General features: G+C 42.5%; 1 protein-coding gene across 1 annotated transcript in view; it reads right to left on the reverse strand.

The window, feature by feature from the left end:
- SMURF2 (SMAD specific E3 ubiquitin protein ligase 2) overlaps positions 1-12,429 on the reverse strand; it is a 101,103-nt gene extending 88,674 nt beyond the window's left edge. The window contains exon 1 of the mRNA XM_090059575.1: positions 12,176-12,429. Coding sequence (XP_089915701.1) covers positions 12,176-12,227 — 52 coding nt within the window. The 5' untranslated portion in view covers positions 12,228-12,429. The remainder of the gene's footprint in view (positions 1-12,175) is intronic.
- Between the last annotated feature and the right edge of the window lie 9,354 nt (positions 12,430-21,783).

Raw genomic sequence — 21,783 nt, forward strand, 5'->3', positions numbered from 1 at the left:
TGAGCTCTCCTCCACTCTGCCTTCCTGTTAGTTTCTTCCTCCATATTTTCTGGGTAGCAACAAAGAAAGATGGAGAGCACAAAATAGAGCGACTGTGTTCTAAATTCATCTTTCATGCCCAGCACCACAGCATGGTAGAACTGGAATGGAACAGAACCAGACCAGAAAGGAGCACAAGGATCTAATAATATTAATAATATTAGTCCAACCCCCTTTGAAAACTTTGGCTTCTAAACTCTAAACAGGTCTTTACTGTCCATGTACAAACAACAGCTTCTCTAAAGTTTAGAGCATGGTCAAATATGCATATTCTTCCATGGGAACTACAAAAAGCAGTTTCCTAATACAAGGGTAGCCACCAACTACTAACCTCCCCACTGCTGACTGGCCGAAAGGGTTGCTCTTCGTGCAGTCCCACCCTTCACTGCTGACTGGCGGAGAGGGCTGCCTTTTACGTGGCCCCACCACTAGCCACTGGCTGACAGAGAGGGGTGGGGCCACACAAAAGGCAGCCTCCTAACAGCAGCAGAGGGAGGAGGGGCAGCTGCTATTTTGGCTGCTCCCCCTCATGCCAGTGGCTTCTTCCCCTGGCAGGCTGCAAGGCCAGGCCACAGCAGCTGCTGGCTCCCACTGGGGAGCCAGTATTTTATTTTTACTAATTTTTGCACCCCAGCAAGTCCATACAAAATCACAAGGAATGCCAGTTTTCATGGCAACCGTAGAAACTGCCTTTTTACATGGTTTCCACAAAAATCACAGAATTGCACCTTGAATAGATCTCTAGCCATACACAACTGAAAATCGGATCTTATAATGAAAGCCACTGAGCAACCTTAATGATGGCCAGTGCTATTAGCTCCACCTATATTATATAAAAATTAAAGACTTTTTTTTTTCCCCCAAAAATATTTACTTAAACCTCATTGAAAATAAATGAGGTTTAAGTAAATATTTCTTGGTGAAACTGGCCAGTTGTGGCCTTGGTCCACCACAATCCACTGGCTGAGAAACTGGTTCTGTGGTCAGGCCCAGAGGGTGGTAATTGATGGAAGTCAATTGTCGTGGTGCCCTGTGACCAGTGGAGTCCCACAAAGCTCTGTCCTTGCACCTGTATTGTTCAACATCTTCATTAATGATGTGGACGTTGGAGTCAGAAGCGGACTGGCCAAGTTCGCCGAAGGCACCAAACTTTGGGACAAAGCATCCACACCTGAAGACAGAAGGATGATCCAGGCTGACCTGGACAGGCTCAGCAAATGGGCAGACAAGAACCTGATGGTGTTTAACACTGAAAAATGCAAGGTTGAAAATCACTAGGAATACCCATCTCCTCAAAGATATTTCTGCTCTCTCAGTGGAGGGGTAAATATAAATTGATAGTTTTCAACCGCACTTCATGCTAATGACTAAGCAGAGAGCTCATATACATGAGTTACACCAGCTCTCTGCTTAGTTGTTAGTGTGAAGTGCAGACTTTCATATGAAGTTCTATACAAAATATGGAGTTACATTACAGAATCAAGCACGACCCATCTACCTTGGAAGGAAAAGCCTGCAGCATCCTTATAGGCTCGGCAGCACTATGCTGGCTAGCACTATGGAAGAAAAGACTTGGGGGTCATCATTGACCACAAGATGAACATGAGCCTGCAATGAGATTCTGTGGCTAGTAAAGCAACCAAGATGCTGGCTTGCATCCATAGATGCTTCTCAAGCAAATCCCAGGATGTCATTCTCCCCTTGTACTTGGCCTTGGTGAGGCCGCAGCTGGAACACTGCGTCCAGTTTTGGGCCCCACAATTCAGGAAGGATGTGGAGAAGCTTGAGAGAGTCCAGAGAAGAGCCACATGCATGATCAGAAGTCAGCGAACAATTAAGGTAAAACCAGAACACAATAACTGTTCCTTCCATTTTGGGACATGCTGCAACAAAGTTAGGAATTTCCATCATCCTGCACAAAATCTTAACATTTCGGAATGTTTCTAAGAACCAGTCTATGAAGGTGAAATGGTGTTGCCTTCAACACGGAGGAAATTATGTTATACTTTACTTATTTCACAGGATGAGCAAGTTGCATGAAAGAAGTAAGATTCAGGAGAAAAAAAAACACAGCAGCAAGGAATCCAAGCGTATTTACACATTCAAATGTCATGGGGGTGTAGGGAAAGGGGGGAGAGGAATTTTCCTCCTCTGCTAGATCACAAAAGCAAATTAAGTTACAGGGGATAAAAAAGTTAATAGTACATCCCTACATAGGAGACAGAAATGCAAACATACTTTGGTGTGCGGAGATACCCAAAGGGTTTATTTTTAAGTTGATGAAACTGCAAAAATTTAGCAAGGACAAATTGGAAGGTATCAAAACAACCAATCATTAGCACAAAGATTATTTGGAAAATGTTCTGAATGCAGTGAAATGAATAATCGTATTCCTTCTAAAAGGAAATGTGTAAAAAAAACACTTTTAGGACAAACTGTCCCATGTAATTGAAAATCACTAGGAATACCCATCTCCTCAAAGATATTTCTGCTCTCTCAGTGAAGGGGTAAATATAAATTGATAGTTTTCAACTGCACTTCACGCTAATGACTAAGCAGAGAGCCCATATACATGAGTTACACCAGCTCTCTGCTTAGTCATTAGTGTGAAGTGCAGACTTTCATATGAAGTTTTATACAAAATATGGAGTTACATTACAGAATCAAGCATGACCCAAGCTAACTCCTGGTTTTTCCTGAACTGATAAGACTAAACAATTTAACTTTTTGGGGTTTTTTAAAATCAAAACTGCACATCCAGATAGTCAATTAAAATCTGGTCCAAAATGATCTTAAGTTCATTGGCATTTTCTTCCATGAGGAGATACAGGGATTCCACATCTGCAGCAGTGTCAGCAAAATTCTGGCTAGATGTCAAAAATAATTTGTTTCCTAAACACACGTGTACATACTTAGCCAGCACTTTCCTATAAAAATAAACATGATATGTACTTTTACAGATTCTCTCTTTATTGTAGGTTGTCAATACCTTTCCTAGTAATTTTATATGATTGTTTGCCATCCATTTAGAAATGCCATCTATTCAACCCATTTGAAATTGTACAGGATCACAAACACCGTTCTTGCAATTTTGTTGTCTATGGATTTTATCGATTTCTAAAAAATGGACCATCTCTCTTCCCTTCTGTTTGGAAAGCAGTCAGCAAGCAGAAGTTGCTGCTATATAAACAGAAGTTATAATGTTTCAGCCATTTTTGCACTTTTCATGATGAGTCACCATTTGAAGAAATAAAGCCTCACAGAACTTCCACTGATTAACACCTTGCCTGTACCTAGCTCCCAATGACCTCTCAGCACCCTTCAAACACAAGCTTACAATGAATGAAGCATCTTTAATTTCAACAGAGCCTTAAAAACCAGGGGAGGCAATGTACTGGCATCTTGCAAGATCAAGTCATTTATATCAGTGGAACTAAACTGCTGAACAGCACAGATTCTGAGAAAAAGAAGAGCATATTGATCCAATGCCAGACAATCATTTTAGTTTCTTGCAAAGTACAATTTCCATCACGACCAGTTTGGCTATGACTAATCTTGCAATCACCTGCATGAGGCGCAGATATGCTTCAGCCCACCTATGAGAATCTACTGTTTCCCATTTGCACTGTAAAGTGCACACATGCTGATGCAGTTGCAGCTCCTTAGGTTGCATTTTCCACCTCAGTTCTACCTGCCCAGATGCTACTCCTTTACCTGGTACTGTCCCAGCCCCCTCAGCCCTGCCTTAGCGTTATACTCTCCCAACATTTCCTTTAAAGAGCTGCTAAAACACTACTGATTTATCCCTCCTTTCAGGAAATAAGGCAGTATTTTTTCCCTAAGAAAGTACATCCCCACTAACACTGGTGCATGCAAGGCTCAGTGCCATTGGTCAATTAATCCTTGTACAGTCTTTGGCACTGAAATCCATATAATCTAAAGCAGTGGTTCTCAACTTTTTAGACCCAAGGCACCCTGCATTAGACTGAGGCATCATCCCTTGAAAGTGCCAGATCTTAGCTTTCACTCATTTTTTGACTACAGAAAAATAATAGACCAAGTCTTCTGTTGCAAAGAATTCAGAAAGACTGCAGCAGGTCTGAAGGCTTTTAACACTGTGGATTCCTAATTTAATTTTTGTGGGTTTATCTAGTGAATCATGTTTGCACACCTAACAGTGGTAACAGTGCGGAGCACCCCTGAACGGATCTCGTGGCACCCTGGTTGAGAATCACTGATCTAAGCCCTAAGAGATCTTAGAACCATTTTAACAACTTGACCGGGAAACGGGATGGATAAGATTTTTTCCTGTTGTCCAAGGTAAATAAACATAAATCCTAGTCTCCTTTACCTCCCATCTCAAAGTAAAACAGTCCTCTCTGAAAACATTCATTTTGAACAAAAACTTATGAAGAAGTGAAAATTTCATTCACTTATCCAACTCTTCAGAATTTAAAAACCTTTTCTCTCGAGTGCAGATGATCAATTACTATAATTACAATTCTACATAGTACATAAACAAAAGTAAGTCCATCCTCCATGGTCTGGTGTATTATCTGACCATGTCTAGTTCTTACTTCCCTGTATACATTTGAGGGTATTTTTTGCAAGCTACGGTTACACATCTCTTTTATCCTGTCTCCCTAGTACACTCAGAATACAAGACAGTGTTTGTTTGCTTGTTGTTTTAATACAGTTATACATTTTTTGGTGATAAGACACCAACTTTGAACAACAGTCTTCAACTGAATGGACTCCATCCCTCTGTAGAGTCTCATGAGTCACACTGAACATACCTTTACCATATACAGTGTTGGTAGTCCATAGCTTTATATGATGAAGTTGGATCAAGGTTTCGAAAACTGTCTCCAATATTAGTGACACAGTCGCAGCCTCAATTAAATATAGGCACAACTGGATCTATATTTGAACTTATTCAAAACTCCTATATGCCCAATTGCAAATCAAGCAATGTGTCACATAAAAGAAAGAGTAATTAGACACAGTTCTTTGTGCCTATATTTAACTGCATTGGCAATATAAAAACTGGATTGAGACACACTGAAAATTAGCCTTAAAAGTGCATCCTAATCACTTGGTAAAAAACAAGATCCCAACCCTGCAAAAGCTTGTACAGATGATGGAGCTAAGTACATGTGTAAATATTTGCAGAATCTGTGCATACATTGTTATTATGATACACAAAGAATTCCATACAGGAACATAAGCACTGCATGTTTCTATACTCTTTGAAACATACATTTAATGGACTTATTTAGAGTCCTAAGCAGAAAGGACTCCAGGATCCATACTCATCCCATTACAATTCAACCCATTCTTGTAAAAGCCATTTGGATCTAATAATGTCTTGCTCCTTATTTCCTCTATGTATTTTAAACTGATTTTTAGCCAAATAAACATTCAATATTACATTGAGAGTAGGACTGTAAAACTAGAGTGCCGACAATCACGTAATGCTCTACTACATTTAAAGATGCATATTATATGATTATTGGTTCTTTTTCATAGCTTTGAGGTCCACGATACCAGTAGTATACACCACAATACACTGGAATACAGTGGAATACTGGAATGTGGTATTGCTACGCAATGTAGTATTCCTAAGGTGTGTTCAGGAACATCCATAGAAATCTGCTTGCTTTCCACACAATTCTCGCTCAGTTAAAAATAAAAAGATATACAACCATCCAATCATTTGTCCAGTCTTGTTTGGACAGGACCATTTCAATGCTTCATCTGAGTTTTGTTGAATTTCTAATGACTGACAACAAGATAACAAAATGTGAAGGCACCTTTCTCTACGCATTTCAACAAGAAATCAATTTTTACTAGTTGCGTTAAAAACCCAAACAGGCATTCCAGAAAATTAACAACCGGATACAGCCCCATAAACTTATAAGCAGCTCCTTTTCCTTTCACTTTCAGAATTGTGCAACCATGAACTAATCATGCTGCAGCTGAGCAGTTCTTTCCAGTCACTTTTGGAAAGGAAGGTGGCACACAGACCCTCTGTTTTCAGCTCCATTTGCAAAAATGGTACTTATCAATTGAGTTCTTTACCAGTCTTGATGTATTAAGCATCACAAAACATGTTTTAAGACCACAAAGGACTGTGATATGTTAAAGTATGTGTAATGATGTAACCCAAATAGGATGTATAAGGGAACAGATGACAAAAGATCAGATCTAATCCAAAAGGGATCTTGAATCACTCCTAATCTCTAGTCTCAGGAAAGGCAACTCAGACCATTATTTATTTAAAAAAGGGTAAAGCAAACCCAAGGGAATGGGAGCACTAGAATGGAAACGAGATAAGAGCTCCAATTCCAGTTTTGTCACAAACTCCCTTTATGATCCTAGGCCAGTCACTTCCTCATTATGTGTTACTTTCCCTGCCCATAAACAGAGTTATATACTTAGGTTTGATAGTTACAGATGAGGAGTTTAACTGGTTACAAGCCTTCTTATCTATATCTGTGGGGTGAGCATCTCTTGTTTGAGTAGGGAAAGGGAAAGTTATTTACCTGGTAATTCTCTCCTCTGAAGTTACCCTTACCCAAATCCCTGCTATGCACTGGAGGATTAGGGTGCAGGACTTGCTGGAAAATCCCTAGTTCTTCAGTTCGGGTAATGAAGGATTGAAAGCTGGGACTCTAACCCTACAAACTACACTTTTGCAGTCCATTACAACTCCCAAATACCCTACAGAAATAACATTTACATAGGGGTGCACCGATACAGATTTTCTTGGCCAATATTGATAGCCGATAATTAACCAGCCATATTGGCCAATGCCGATCCGATAACCAATATTAATAATAATGCAAGGCATTTTAAACTACCAACATGCAAACACACAGACACACAAATGCCTCCTGTCTGCTCTGGCCTTCAGTGAGGAAGGAAGTGATGACCTTATTCCCATATGTCAGCCCCTTGCCCACAGCTCCTACCTGCAGCCCCACTCCTTGCACAGCCTGTGCTGCTGTCCCAGGTGGGCAGGGTGGACCCCCAGTATGGATAGCAGCACCAGGTATGTCTGGAGCCCCAGAGCATGCCACTGTCTCACCACCAGTGGGCCCTGCACAACTGAGCTCCTGTGGCTGCCAGGGAGAAGCTGCTTTTGCAAAGGCACCTGGTGCCAGCAGAACAGAATGTCCCTCATATGGCACCTTAGTCCCCCACATACAGCCCATCTCCATGGCAGCCTGGTGCTCAGACCCCTACTGCATGTGTGGCATTGCCATGGCAGCAGCGGCAGGAGTCAGTAACAGTCCCTTTGTTGCTGAGCATGGTGCCATATACCACTCCCCAGTGCCCCCTCCCCATCCCGCTGCTTGCCGGGTGGCCTGTAGCCTGCTGCGGGCTCAGGCCAGCAGCATGGCGCAAGAACCAGACTACACTCAGAGTGCTCCAGACATGTGGCCGTAATCATCAGCTACAGTGCTCCAAATAAGTCAATAGTCAATAACATCATTTCTACTTTTACTGATGCCAATCCAATCAATCCAATCAATCCAACCAATGCATACCCCTACATTTACAGTCAGCTCTTGAGCTTTCACATAAAATATAGAGCCCCACCATGTCCCATCCCCTCATGAAGAAAGAGAAAGTCCTCATGTCACTCAAATGATTTCAGCCATCATGACAACATGAAGGGAGAAAGCTTGTTGTACACAGCAAAATATAGATTTTTATAGATTAATACACATCTTGAATTACACCCAGAAGATGACAAAAGGCCAGTGCACTGCATGTAGCAGAATTAACGTGATTGTTTCATTAAGCAGATGTGACTACTGCCTTCTGTGCTAACTGATACTTTATTTCCAAGTGGTTTTCAAAAGGAAAAAAAAACATTACGAAAAGCTTCTGGAAGCCAAAAACCAGTGCTTGACAATGGAAAGGTCAATTTAAAGAAACTACAATCTCGCAGTTCACCACAACTGAAGAAAGGTATAGCTGATAATACAAGAGCAGTTGGGCTGAGGTTCAGAAGTACCCCAGGATTATCTGGTAAGAAGACAATGTACTCAACCAAGAAAAGGAACAGAAAACAGCTAACAGTAGCTACTCTTGCATCCAGAATAAACTGTCAGCCACTCAGGCTCTCCCTGATAGTGAAAAGGTCATTTTAAGGAAGATGACAAACAAAAATAACATCGCAAGGAGTATGAGAAATAAGAGCACAGCATGGTCTCTTAAAGCTTAGGGCTCAACCTTCTGTCCTTATCTCCATGGAAAGGCTGAAGGTCTGATCCAGCACCAGTTTAAGTGCGGTTCACACAATGACATTTTTAAGAAAAAGAACCCCACCAGTTCAGTTGCTACCTTTTGAATTCCATCAGCTTCATCCATTTAATGTGTGATGTGCTTCACTGAGAGTGAATACTACTCTTTTTTTTTTTTTTAAATCAGAATGTCACAAGGTACTAACATAAACCTAAGTACCTTACACAGATGCAGGTATTTTTATCAAGCAAATCTGTAATCCACTCATTGTAGGCAAAGCATTATTGAATGAGAGACTCTTACCTGCACACACACCATACCCTGGTTCTACTTCTCCCCACCCAACAAAGCTAATTCAAGTTTATGACTGGAGTTTTACAGAACACACGATACAAGTAGGCATTTCACCACATACTGGCGCTCTGGCTTGGAACAGGAACATTTTGGAAAGCTGTAGGTTAAAGAATGTTCTATCTTGTTATTCCACAGTAAAATGGAAAATTTTATTTTTAAGGACTAAGTTAGAGATCTACTTTGCCTACAGACAGACAAAGCAAATGCAGTTTTAGCTTGGCTGTCATTTAAATGGAGAAAGAAAGGGTGAGTGCCCTAGAGCTGGCCACCAAATAGCTGAAGTCTTCTTTCACTGAGGAAAGTCACAGAGCATGACACAAGGGCCCCAAGTGCAGGTAGGCTGCTTCAGGATTCATCCCACCACCACAAAAATCTACTCACTCCCCTACTGAAATGCAAGATTAATCAACTGGGGGGAAAAAAAGGATGCCATATCCCTTTTTATCTTGCAAAATTCAAGAGCGTTCCCTCTCACAACAGATGATTTCCCCAATGAATATTATCAGATCAGTTGCCAGGGGCTTTCATCATAATACTACACAGTGTTTTGAGAAGTAGGACTTTTTGATTCAGCACTACAGACCCTATTGTGAAGTACAATGCCATCTTTGTATGAAGAAAAATGAACATTTCACAGACTCAACAGAAGACACAGTAAAACAAAAGATGAGACACTGGCAGTTTTATAGAAAAGAGAGATCTAATTTCTCCATGTTTTTGTCAAGGCTCCACAAGTGTACAGTAAATAAGGAGAAGGCAGGCCCTCTACTGACTTCGCCAGACTGTCCAGTGTGAATTGTTTCTCATTCCTAACCCACAAGAGACTGTTATTCTACTTCTAGTTTTCTCTCTGGAAAAGTTTACCAATTAAGCTATGCCACAAATACCACACAAGTTGGCAAGTAACCACAGGGAACTATGCAAAGGTGATCAACCCAGTCTGTCTGTCACCTTTCCCCAATATGTATGAGGCTATACCACAGTAACTAACAGATTTCACTTACATTTCTAGGTTTCAAAAATTACTGGTGTCATTTTGATTGATATTCTCCCCAAGTACAAAAAGATATTTTTTTGGTGATTTCTTAGTTGGGTTAATAAAAGATATCATCTCTGAAGCCAGAGTTCTAGAGTTTTGCCTTTCTTTTCGTCTCAGACCAACACAGCTACCAAATACATCCCTAAGTAAAAGGCACTTAGTCACTGCATTTATTATTTTAAAAGGTAAATCATAAATTACAGCCCAAATGTACTTACTGGACACTACTGGAAAACCAACTTTGCAGCTTTATACAATATCCTTGTTTAGTCCTCAAAGAATAAAAGATTCTCCCTGCCCACACTGCACTGTATTAATACTGTATTCCAAGCAAATGCTGCGATATTCCTACTGTAATACTATATTCCAACCAAAAACTCAAAGTTTCAGCTTCAGCCAGTTTTCAAGTAGTTTAGATTCACTTCTACATTCAAGAAATCATGGAAGTTAAAAAAAAAACAACAAAAAAATCACATTAGAAAACTGAATTTGGGTGAAAGGAGGAGTGGCAAAAAACATCCATGGCTGCGGAAGCCCAACCTACTCTACTGGTCCAAGGGACAGAGCTGAGGAAGTGGTAGCAAAACTGGAAAGTTTTGGGAAACACAGTTATACACAATCTTATGACCAACTTCTGAGCTGACACTAGCTTGAATTATACTGGTTATGTTCTTAATGAAATCCAGCATTTATTATTCTCATGAGACATCTTCACCAGGCTAGTTTTGCAGATTTTCGCAACTGTCTGCTATCTGGCAACTGTTTGGCTCAGGGCTGTGCCTGAGACTCTGATGTGTGTCATTAAAGGATTAGGGGATACTTATGACATACAAATAAAGCTAAAAGCAACAGAAGAAACAGCCAGGATGCACTGTAAGCTAAATAAAAACTTACTAGAAGTATGCCACCACAGTGGTTTTTCCTCTATTATGGAACCCAGACCTAAATAAACCGTTAAACACTTAGTGTAAAGGTATGCCAAACATTTCTCAGAACTTGCTTAAGGTCCCAACAAAGAATCAACCTTTTCTGCAAAATGAGGCCTAGGTTAAATATTTTATTTGGCTCCTCGAGATGGACCAAGAGGTTGGGCATTAGCTCCAGATCAGTTCTTGGACTCGCATCAAACACTACCCTGCCATTTATCCAGTCAGTCAAAACAATGTTTTCCATCTAAACCTTTCATGTTTATGTCCTGAAAAAAAACTGCTAATTGAATCCAGTTCCTGAAATCCATTTTTTTTTAATTTATACCATCTCAATTAGAGATAACAAACAGGAAAGAAATAAGTATTACACATTGATTATCGACTGAATCCTTGAAGTGTTCAAGCCAAAACAGAAGGCTGCTAGTTTTGTAAAGCCAAAGAAAATTAGGATTATACACCATCAGACAGATCCGAAGAGTAAACTACTTTAAAAAAACTATGTGGATTTTAATTCCAGTCAGTTTGAGCATTCGAGGGTCCCCACGCTGCTTTTCCCAATCGAAAAGGACCACTAAAACCACATCAAGTACTTGCCTGGGAAGAGACTCGAGACCTGACAACACGTCCGTTCAATTCAGCGCTTCTAACAACTTTCCCAAAGCGCGCACAACTTCTTTAGAACAACTGACCCAACGTTTAAATCACGTTGCAGCGGACCCAGTCCAAAACACCTCCATCCCCTCGGAGGGTCCTTCCCGAGACAAGCCAATGTTTCCCAAAAAATCTCCAAAATGCTTTATGCAGCTGGTCGCTGCCCACACAATTGCTAAGGCTGGAAGATAGGGGCTTGAACGATATCTCCCGCACTCTCCATCTGGGCTCCTTAGCAAGCAAAGGCAAAGACAACAAAACAAAAACGCATGCTCCTTTTGCGGACCGACAGCCTGGCTTCCCACGCGGCGCCCCGCAGCTTATTTTTTTGCCCAGACTCTGTGGGGTCTTTATACAGGAGAGGAGGACGTCCCCAGCTCCTCCGTGGAAAAGGGGAGCGAGATCTGCAGATTGTTTTATTTATTTTTAAAAACCACACACCCTTCCCTCAACAGTTCCTCCACACCCCACAAACTTTTCCAGTAGATTTTTTTTTTTTTTTTAAGGACTCACTCTTCCTCCTTGGGGGGGGGAAAAACCCCCTCGCTCGTGAAATCCTTGTCCCAGACTGTTTCGGAGGAGTTTGGCTGCCCGGTCGCGACACGAGCTGGCCGTGAGCGGGGCTGCTCTGACTGAACGAAATGGCCCGACAAAACCGGGGTTTGTTTTTGGGTTTTTTTGATTGTTTCCTCTCCGATTCAAAAAAATATATATTGTTTGGTTTTTTTAAATAATTTTTCCGGGACTCCTAGAAGTGACAGGGGTGGGGTGGGGGAAAGGCGGCGGGAGCCCGGACAAAAGAGGCCGCCGCACTCGGGGCGAGTTCCGCCAGGTCGGGCCCTCAGCCCAGCTCGCCTCACGCGGCGGGTCCCCCGCCCGCGCCCGCAGGCCCGGCCGGGCGCCTCACCTGTCAGCCGCAGCTTGACGGGCCCGTTCCTCCGCGCGCCCGGGTTGGACATGTCGCCGCCGCACCCCGCGCCGGGCCCGGCCTAATGGAGTCGCGCGGGGCGCTCAGGGCAGCGGCGGCGGCCGGAGGAGGAGGAGGAGGAGGAGGAGAGGCCCGGATGTGCCCAGCGGCGCCATGAGCGGGGCCGGCGCCGGGGAGGTGGAGGAGAGGAGGCGGCGCCTTGCCCGCCCCCGCCCCCTCCCCCTCCGTGCCGGGGGGTGAAACGACGCTGGTCCCTTGCCCTGGCGGGGCCGCTCCGCGGACACCCAGCCCCGCACCCTGGTTTTCTCTTCAAAAATAATCCCGAAGAGAAAATAACCCGGAAGAGAAAAAAAGAGGACATCAAGGCATCGAGAGGGGGCGACCGGGCAGTCCTCGCTGACAGAGACTTGGCCTCCGTCCTCTGTCGATGCCAAACCCGGCGGCCCTGTGCCCTCTGTTTTTCTCTTCGAGATTGGGTTTTTTCCCAAGAGGAAGATCGAGGGCGTGCAGGCGTCTGGTTTCGTATGGAAGGAGGGCACGCGGGCTGTCCTCGACCATAGCCCGTGACCTTTCCATACCAAACGCTGCGTCCACATGTCAGTCTGGTTCCTTAAGGCTGAAAAGGAAAGTAACGGGTGAATCTAAAGTGGCTCTTCAAGAGGAAAATAGAGGGCGCAAAGGCGTCCAGTTTTGTATCGGGAGAGGACAAGCGGGCTGTCCTCGATGACGGCCGCTCTACAACAGAGACTTGACCTCCGTCCTCTATTGATACGAAACTGGACACTTTCATGTCCTCTATTTTTCTCTTGAAAAATAATCTCAAAGAGAAAAACAGAGGACATAAAGGTGCCAGGTTTTGTATCAATAGAGAACAGAGGACAACCAAACTGTCCTCGATGACGCCTATAAAGCACTTCCCCGGGGCATAGAAATGGGAGGAAGATATTTGCAATCAACAGGGAGATGAGGAGGCACAGGTTTCTACCCCAAAAAAAGGAAAGATGCAAAATTAAAAGAGTTTCACAGGCCCCGATATAAAGGCAAGTGTCCCTATGGAAACTGAGGGGTCCCTGGCTCCTTCAGTACTTCCACAGGTCGCAATGGGAGAGCTGGAGGAGCTGGGAAATCGCGGGAAGGGCTGTGTATGGTCGTTGGACCATTCGGGCTTAGACAGACCCCCTGTTTACCTGCAATTTAGATGCGTTTTCAGCCAAGGTAATTCCCATATTCCATAGCTGTTCTCCAAAAAGATAAGAATTGGCTTGCATCCCAAGTCTTTATTCGAATTTAACTTCTTGTTTCCAAGTAGGCTGCAGGAACTACTCCAGAAATTTCCAGGCTTTGTAGCACACCAGGGGGCATTATAATAGCAGCAGGGCACAGACAGGCAAGTTAACAAAAAGAAATAAATCTCAGCTTTTTGTAAAAGGTCCATTTCAAGATGATCACCATATTGGAGAGCAGGAGGGCTGGAAGGGACCTCCAGAGGTCCCTTGTCCAACTAGGTCCCTAATCATGTAGTCCAGCAGTTCTCAGCCTTTTGCACCTTATGTCCCACCAACCATTTGGTCAAAAAACCCTGGTCCTACCATGATAAAAATAAAACCCCACAAAATTGCACTGTTGGAGATAATCTGTTGATTCACCTATTTGACGTGCAAACAACTGATTTTTTTCAATCGGGCAATGAGTTGAAGTCCCATCTACATGACCTGCGAGTCCCACTGGTTGGGAAACACTGATCTAGTCCAACCTCCTGCCCGAGGCAGGATCATCCATATCCAAACCATCCTGCGTAATCGATCATCTGAACCCTACCGCGAACCCTGACACAGCACGGACCTAGCACCCTAACCTGCCACAGGCTAAGCAGGGGAACCACGGCAGCCAACGTCCTGTTTCTATGAAGCGTTGTCAATGCATGCTCAGGTGATCCTGTGTAGGGGCCATGCCCCCTGCTACAGAGGAAAGCAAAAGCCCCCACAGTCTATGTCAATCCGAACACAAGATAAAATTGCTTTCTGACCCCAAATATAGTGATTGGTCTGACCCTAAGCAAAGGAGCAAGACCCTCTAGCCAGGAAGGAACCTCCAGCTTTTGTCCCAGTAGGAACATTGGCACAGCCCAGTCAAAGTCACCGGCCTTGAGTGCAGCCTATACCCAATGCCTCTGCTGCCAAGTAGGAGATCGCTGCCTGTTTGACACTTCCTCCAAGACGGCTAGTTTAATAGGGCTTTGTGACATAGGTCCCATTCTTCTGAGGCACTCCACAGTATCGCTTGTATTATCACAGCACTTAGGAGCACTAAACACAGCACAGGACTATTGCAGTAGGTGCTCTACAAACACAAAACAAAAAGACAGTGTGTTTCTCATATGTCTCGAGGGCGCCTAACGTATCACACCACAATGGAATTAATAATATAACTATTTAAACCCACACAGTCTGTTAGGTTTGAGGATCGAGTGATCATTAAAAATAAGAAACAAACACAAAAAGGTTGCTTGCTAGTACGTATGCACTACATGACAATGATTTCTGGCAAAAACTGCAAAATGCTTCTGGGGAATATGTTCCTTGAAGCAACTTTTCCTCATCGAATTCAGCCTACAGCTTGCATAGTAAATTGATCCTGAACATGCCTTTTTGATGCATCTGGGAATTACATGAGAACTTTAAGAAGAGGTTTTTACACTCGGGTGCTCCTCGTGTGCTATCTGTGGAATAATTATAAGTTCTACATTGTACGAGACGCTGCTATGACGTAATTCCATTGGGTCACGCTGACCTCAGTAAAAACGCTGCGGCTCTTCCATTTGCACGGTTTCAGATGTCTGGTTCTTTGCATCATTAAAAAGGTTATGAAACTTGCATGCATAATAGCTCTTTTCAAACAGTACAAAATTGGATTGATTAATTGCTTGAGAAATTCTAGTTTCTAAGAAGTATAAAAGTAACATTTTTTTTCCATGTCTGACTTGGCCAAAGTACTTGAAAGTGCCAAAAACATTTTAAAACTGTCTATTCAGATAACTCATGGCCTGACATTTAGAAGTGCTCAGCATCTCTGGAAAAGCTTGATTCAGAGCCCATTTAAGTAAATAGGATTCCTTTAATTGGCTTCCATAGGCTTTGGATCAGACCCGATGTCAGGCCAACAGTTACTAGCTGCTGACCATACTGAAGTTCTCTGAAATTTAATGGGACTCAGCACAGGCTTCAGGGTCTGCACTAACAGATCTCAATGTAGGATTGGCATCTTACAGATTTAAAACATTACAGAATGGAATATTAGGATAGAATTTAGCACTAACTTAAAAAAAAAGAGAGAGCGTGGAAAAAAAAAAACTTTCACCTAACTGATGGTGATTAAATGTCACAGTGCCTTATAATGTCAGAGTGCCCGGGCAATCAGAGCTTGCACTTCTGCTCATGCCCAGAACTGCCCCAGGCTTGAGAGGGCAGTAGGGCCTAGAGCTTAGCTCACACCTACCCCTGAGCTAGGTGGGTAGGTATTTTCAGCATCCTCATGTACACTGGCAGAAACCACCACTTTCTTTTAGAGCATTGCTACTGCCCTCTTATTAGAGCCTTGCGGTTAAAACACTTGTCCAGGAAGTGGAAGATTCATTCAGTTCTCTTTGTTGCCAAAGGATATTTAAACCACATCCCTGACTGCCTGTCCATGCAGTTCTGGGTGGGGCCCTCCCTATCCTGAAGAAGCTATTCACTTCTGAAAAGTATACAAGATGAACTGGGCCAGAGAAAAGGAAGCATAACCACTTACCTGGGAAGGGAGGGTCCTCAGTTACAGCTTCTGCTTCCAAGACTACCTCTGTCCAATGACTGTATAATGCAAAAATCGTTGTCAGCTGATACAGGTTAAAGATGCATCTTTCTTCTTTCCTAGTGACACATTAAGCAATTCACTGTGCTGTAAACAAGAAGCAGCTCATTGAATAATGGAGTTAGAACAGAGGAGAAGAGAATCAGGAACACTGGATTTGATTCTGCACCCCCTTTGACTTCAAACCTTGTATCAAATAAGCCCCAATAGGTCTGCTAATTTTGCAGCTAATGCACAATATTACTAGAAACAGTTCAATGGAGCTATATTTACCACAAAGGGAGTTTAGGTGTCTGGGGAGGGGGCTGTTTTTAAACAACAGACATTCAGTCTATATAATTGAAGGTCAGACTAAAGTCAGTCTGTTGCAAGTTGAAATGGCCAAGTCATTATACTTTCTAAAAGTCACTATATAAAGCAAACAGGAGTCAGTCTGCTAAGATAGCAACATTACCGGACCACTGCAAAACAGACAAAAAAAAAGACAAAATGTAAAACCACTACTTGTGGTGTATCCAGTTTGTTTCACCTATTTTAATTTTAGAACTGAATTTTAGCTTTGCTATGAATTTTCTAACCTTTAGCTAGTGTTTGTTGATAATATCTTGCTGTACCTTGATGCCACCAGGGTATTTTACAGACAAGGAAGAGCTGAGGAAAATAGTCATTTTATCTCCTCCTGTATTCACTAGCTCTGCAAGAGATCATCAGTATTATAATATAGTTGGGGTGGTATTGTAGATGTGGTGGTCCAAGATCTGTATGAGGGGGTAAGGTTTTAGCGATACTTTTTATTAGAACAATATAGGTGGGAGAGATAATAGATAAATTTAACCTCTGAAAGATGGGCCTGGGAACAAAAATCCATAAGCCTACTGAACACTAAAAACTATGGACTAAGCAGAGATAATGGCTTTATAACTCATTACAATCTATCTGTTATCTCAGCTAACCTCTCTTCACTCCAAGGGTAATAATGAGCCTTTTCCCTGTTGAATTACCTTGTTCCTCTACATGAGTAAACTGTCTAATCAATTAGATCCCCCTTGTTTTGAAGCTACTTTGGATCATCTTTCTTTGCTACTACTTCACAACCTTCCTCCGATCCTTTAAATTACTGTTTTAATGTATACTGGAGTTAAACATAAGCCGTTTGTCCGTTACTTAGCTTAGCCTGTGTCTGCTGCTCTTAGACATGAGGGGTACTTTGTGCCCCAAAGCTTGTCCAACACCTCTCCCAACTACACATCTATTCCAATAGAGGTGATCACCAATGAAGCCTTGCCTCTCAGGAATCACCACCAAGCCAGTCAATGCCATCATTCTTGTCCACTGTCCCCTTTGCCCAAATAAAAACACTGGGTAGGAGTTGAGGAACAGCAGCTGGTAAAGGATCCCATTGCAAGGAATGATGACAAGGTCAGGAAGCTTTATAAAGCACAAAGCTGCTGCAGTTCAGGGATCTGTTTACTTAGGAAGTCAGAACTGCTGCTACCAAGTGGTCCTGCTAGCAAACTTCACTTGCATCCAAGAAAACAATGCCACGAAAGTGCCATGGCCCAGAGTTTTTTGTGCTCTCCATGGCCCTCAGAGAAAGGATGCAGATATTAAATTGATATTCCATCAAGTCTTATATGTATAACAGAAAGTTCATTTTGCTTTCAAAGCATCTCAGTTTCAAAATAAGCTGTACATTGGAGTGGAGCTGATCTTATGATATAAGCATGTAAGTATTACCATTACATCCTGACCAGTGTTCTGTGTTCCACTCTAGGGTGATATCACTGAGCAACAAATCCTTTCAAGATGAGGTAGCTAGCTCAGATCCAGAGGGAAGGGAGTGCCTTGTATCACCCAACAGCTCACTTTTTGGATGGCAGCCTCATGGACAGACTCAAAAGGGAGTTCCATCTAGTCATCACCAGCCAGGTTAGTGGTTGAAACAGTCTCGAGAGTGGGATGGAATGTGTAAAAGGCAATCGGGACTCATAGTAGAGATGGTATCTTTTATTAAACCAACAAGATTTTTGCAAAAAAATTCTTGAATTGAAACTTAATTTAAATTTAATTAAAACATTTTTTTATAATCTTGTTGATCTAATAAAAGATCTAATCTCTACTATGAGTCCTGATTGCCTTTTCCTCTAGACCAGTGCAGCTACAACCTGGATACCTGACACACAGAATGCGTAAGGAGGAGAAAAATGGATGGATCCATAGCATCCACAGCAACAGGGATGCCAATGACCTCTTGAGGAACAACTAATGCCATGGCTGGTATCTTTTCAGTTTCCCTCCGACTAACAGCTATTACTAGGCTTACACAGCAAGATTTCTGATTCTTGAATTTCCCAATAGGTAGAAAGAGGCGGCTTTACATTTACAGATATTTCCCAAATGATTTATTGTTTAGCCATTTTTCAGAGCTGATGCCCAGCATGTTGAGCCAGGTCGGAGCAGTCCTGGGCTGGCAGGCTGACCCCCCTCCGGTCCCCTGCCAGCCGGGACTTCTCCGACTTGGCTCAACGTGCTGCGGTCCTAGTCGCGTGTTCAAACGGTGCACCCAGGAACAATAAACTTTTGTGTGATATGCACCTGAGTTTATTGCTCCACATTAACTGCAGGTGTAGATTCACCTACTGAGTACTATCTTACTCCTAAAGAAGTTCCATGATTTATACAAGCTGAGTTCCTGCAGGGCACCCAGAATACTCTTCTTTTATGACCTCACTTAGCCAAAGCCCACCCCATAGACACTTGGACCAGCAGTGGACATTTCTTCTGATAAGAACCGTGCCCTTCTCCTCTCCCTTAGCTTCGCTTTAGCATTCTGTTGTTTCAACATATTCTTCTGAAAGTCTTTTCAGAGACCATCAGACTTTTACTTATAAATCCAAGTGTTTTTCCAACACTTGTTGTCCTCATCTCCAAGGTCCTGGTTGTAATCCTCACTGCTGCTATTCTGTAGCAAGAGTGAAGGACCAAATTCACCTCCACTAAAGGCACGTGTAATGTGCTTCTCCCTTTCAGAAAAGAAAAACCTAGAAATAGACGTTTTTATCCCATGTGTCTCCTTAGTTTCCTCTGCAAACTACTAGAAGCATTGTTTTGGCTGCTGAGAATTATGCTGGATTGAGTAATGTTAAGGTATACACATATGTACATCCCCACATACACAGGCTAGAGGTCTGACACCCCGACTAGAAAGGGGAACAGAGAGCAAGCCTGAGATGGGATACTTCTCTATCAAAGTCATATAATGAACTGAAGTGTCTAGACTGAAATGTCCGTTTCCCACCAAGACGCCCTTTAGTGTGCGGAGACAATGTTTAAGAGGTCAAGATTCAATCAATTTCTCAGGCTAGAGAGCACGGTGGAGCTGTCTCACAAAAAGAAATAGGAAGGATGTCTCCACCCATCCACCAGCTGCTGAAAGAAGAGGACAGAGCCTTGGAGCAGCAGACACCAGAGCTCTATGAGAGACAGGATACAACTTGGGGAAATGATACATTCATGAAGGGAAATGACTGCAGCTGTGGCTACAAAAAATGCATAAGCCCCCATATCACAGGATTTTTCAGTAGTTAGTCATTCAGATAACTTCTGTAAGTCCATCCATAGCAGATTAATTGAAGAACAGATATTCCCATTTACTACATTAGCAATTTTATTTACTCATCATGTCCTGCTGATGAGTAAAATACTCCATAAAATGGCAGAGTAAAATACTCCATAAAATGGCAAAGGAGGACTCTTTAAAGAGCAGGCAGCATTGCTACAGGCTACCCAGATGCAACACAGTCTTTTATTACTGCTGGGAAACTAAGCTCCATCTAAGATGCAAGTATTGTCCCATCTTTGAACTGACAGCAGCCAAGAGAAATTCTGCTCTCATTAACACCAGTATAAACCCGTGTGCTTGTGTGTGGCCCAGATCAAGACACCATGCTTCTTTGCCTCTATGATGCTGTTGCATTTTCAGAACCAGCGCTTCAGTGGTGATCTTTGCAAAATGTTTGTAAAGTGAGCTTAGAGCAAATCAGGATGCATAAAAACCAATTTACTTTCTCAAGAGTGGTCCCATGGCCTAGGATCATAAACCACTTCCTACTTTTGCCTCCTTCTGGATGTGATTCTTTATCCATTGAAATGAGGAGTTGATTCCCTTCTCCGCTTTCCCAGTGTAACTCAGTGACTCCAGGGAAGTCAAAATGATAGAGCCTCTGTTTGAGAGGTGATTTGGCCTCATTGACTCCATTGGACCAGGATTAGTTCTACCTAACTCTAGTCAAATTGTCTGGGTAAATATTTGCAACGACAGCCATTGGCTTTAGGTGCCCATCTTGGGGAACATCCAGTCTCAGTTTCTACAAATACTGAGCACTCACAACTTATACTGAAGTCCTGAAAATGGAAACTTTATCCTTTCTTTACCTCTGTTGTATCTTCTGTAAAGTAATGATAGTAATGCCACTAAGCTAATTTCTCAATGCTGTGATCAAGGTGAAATTTGTATATACTATAATAAAAGCTATTTTGACTTATCTCAGAATTATGGACCTGATTTTTTAACTTATCTGCAAGTACTTTTTCTATTTCCTTGTGAACTGAGCAGCTACAGAATCAGGTCCTGCACTTTTGTTTGGTACAAAAGGGTTGATAAAAACTTGACATCTTCTGGAGTAAGCCACAGCATCCTGTCAGTAAGGCGGATGTATAAGCAATTTACCTTACCATTGCACCAGCAGCGTCTAGTTCCAGGCCAGATGCAAGTTAGCTTGACAAAGTATATATTTTCTGCAGAGTGTAACTTTGAAAAAATTAAGCATTATCAGGGAGACAACTGGTGTGAACGATTCTTTAGCACAGTTGACATGAACCAGTTTGAACCAGTTTTCTACTACTCCAGAGTATTCAAACATTCAGGGACATTAGTCTTCCCCTAATATCTTCTACACTGTCATTCTTCACCACCAGTTTCAAAAAGTAGATGTTATTAAAAAAAAAAAATAAAAAAAAAAATAAAATCAGAATTTAAAGCCTTAATTCCACCAAGCCTTGGAATTGATGCATCAAATCTAGACTTTTTGTACACTTTAAAATCAGGAATGCTGTACGAAGTCAGACTCTTGGTCTGTCTAGTTCTGTACCCTGCTTTAAACAGTGGCTGCTATTGAATGCTTCAGAGGAAGGCCAAAGGTATTTGATTACCCATCTACAATGAGGGAAGGTAAATCATGCCTTCTTGAGCAGTGACTGTTGAGGTGCTCCATGTGGGGTCTGAACAGTAGGGACAGAATCTCATAATTTAGGGGCAGAGGAAAGTTATCAAGGACTAAGTGAGAATTTAAAAGTACAGCTGTTATTCCAAGTCTACCCAGGAGGGGACTATGCATCTTCTCCTGAAGCCTGCAGTGCTGGTCATCACCAAACACACCATACCGAACTAAACAGAATCCCAGCAGTAAGGTCGTGGTTTCAGATGAAGGAGCCTAAGGTGGCTCCTTCATTCTGTCTAGAGAAAATAGATCCTTTAGGTCACTGACAATTTTGCATGTGGATGTTGTGAGAAATGCCTCCTGAGATTTAAGTTCAGGAGGAATGATCTGAATCACAATATAGTATACTTAGTACAGCAATACCTTAAAGCACTTGACAATAGGTAACTAGACATCATAACCCCAGGAAGTATGAAAGTATTGTTGTAGCCTCATAATGGAGAAGTGGAATTACTTGAA

The sequence above is a fragment of the Crocodylus siamensis genome, chromosome 8 (genome assembly GCF_052110815.1).
Source record: "Crocodylus siamensis isolate JL-2025a chromosome 8, ASM5211081v1, whole genome shotgun sequence".
Lineage (NCBI taxonomy): Eukaryota > Metazoa > Chordata > Crocodylia > Crocodylidae > Crocodylus > Crocodylus siamensis.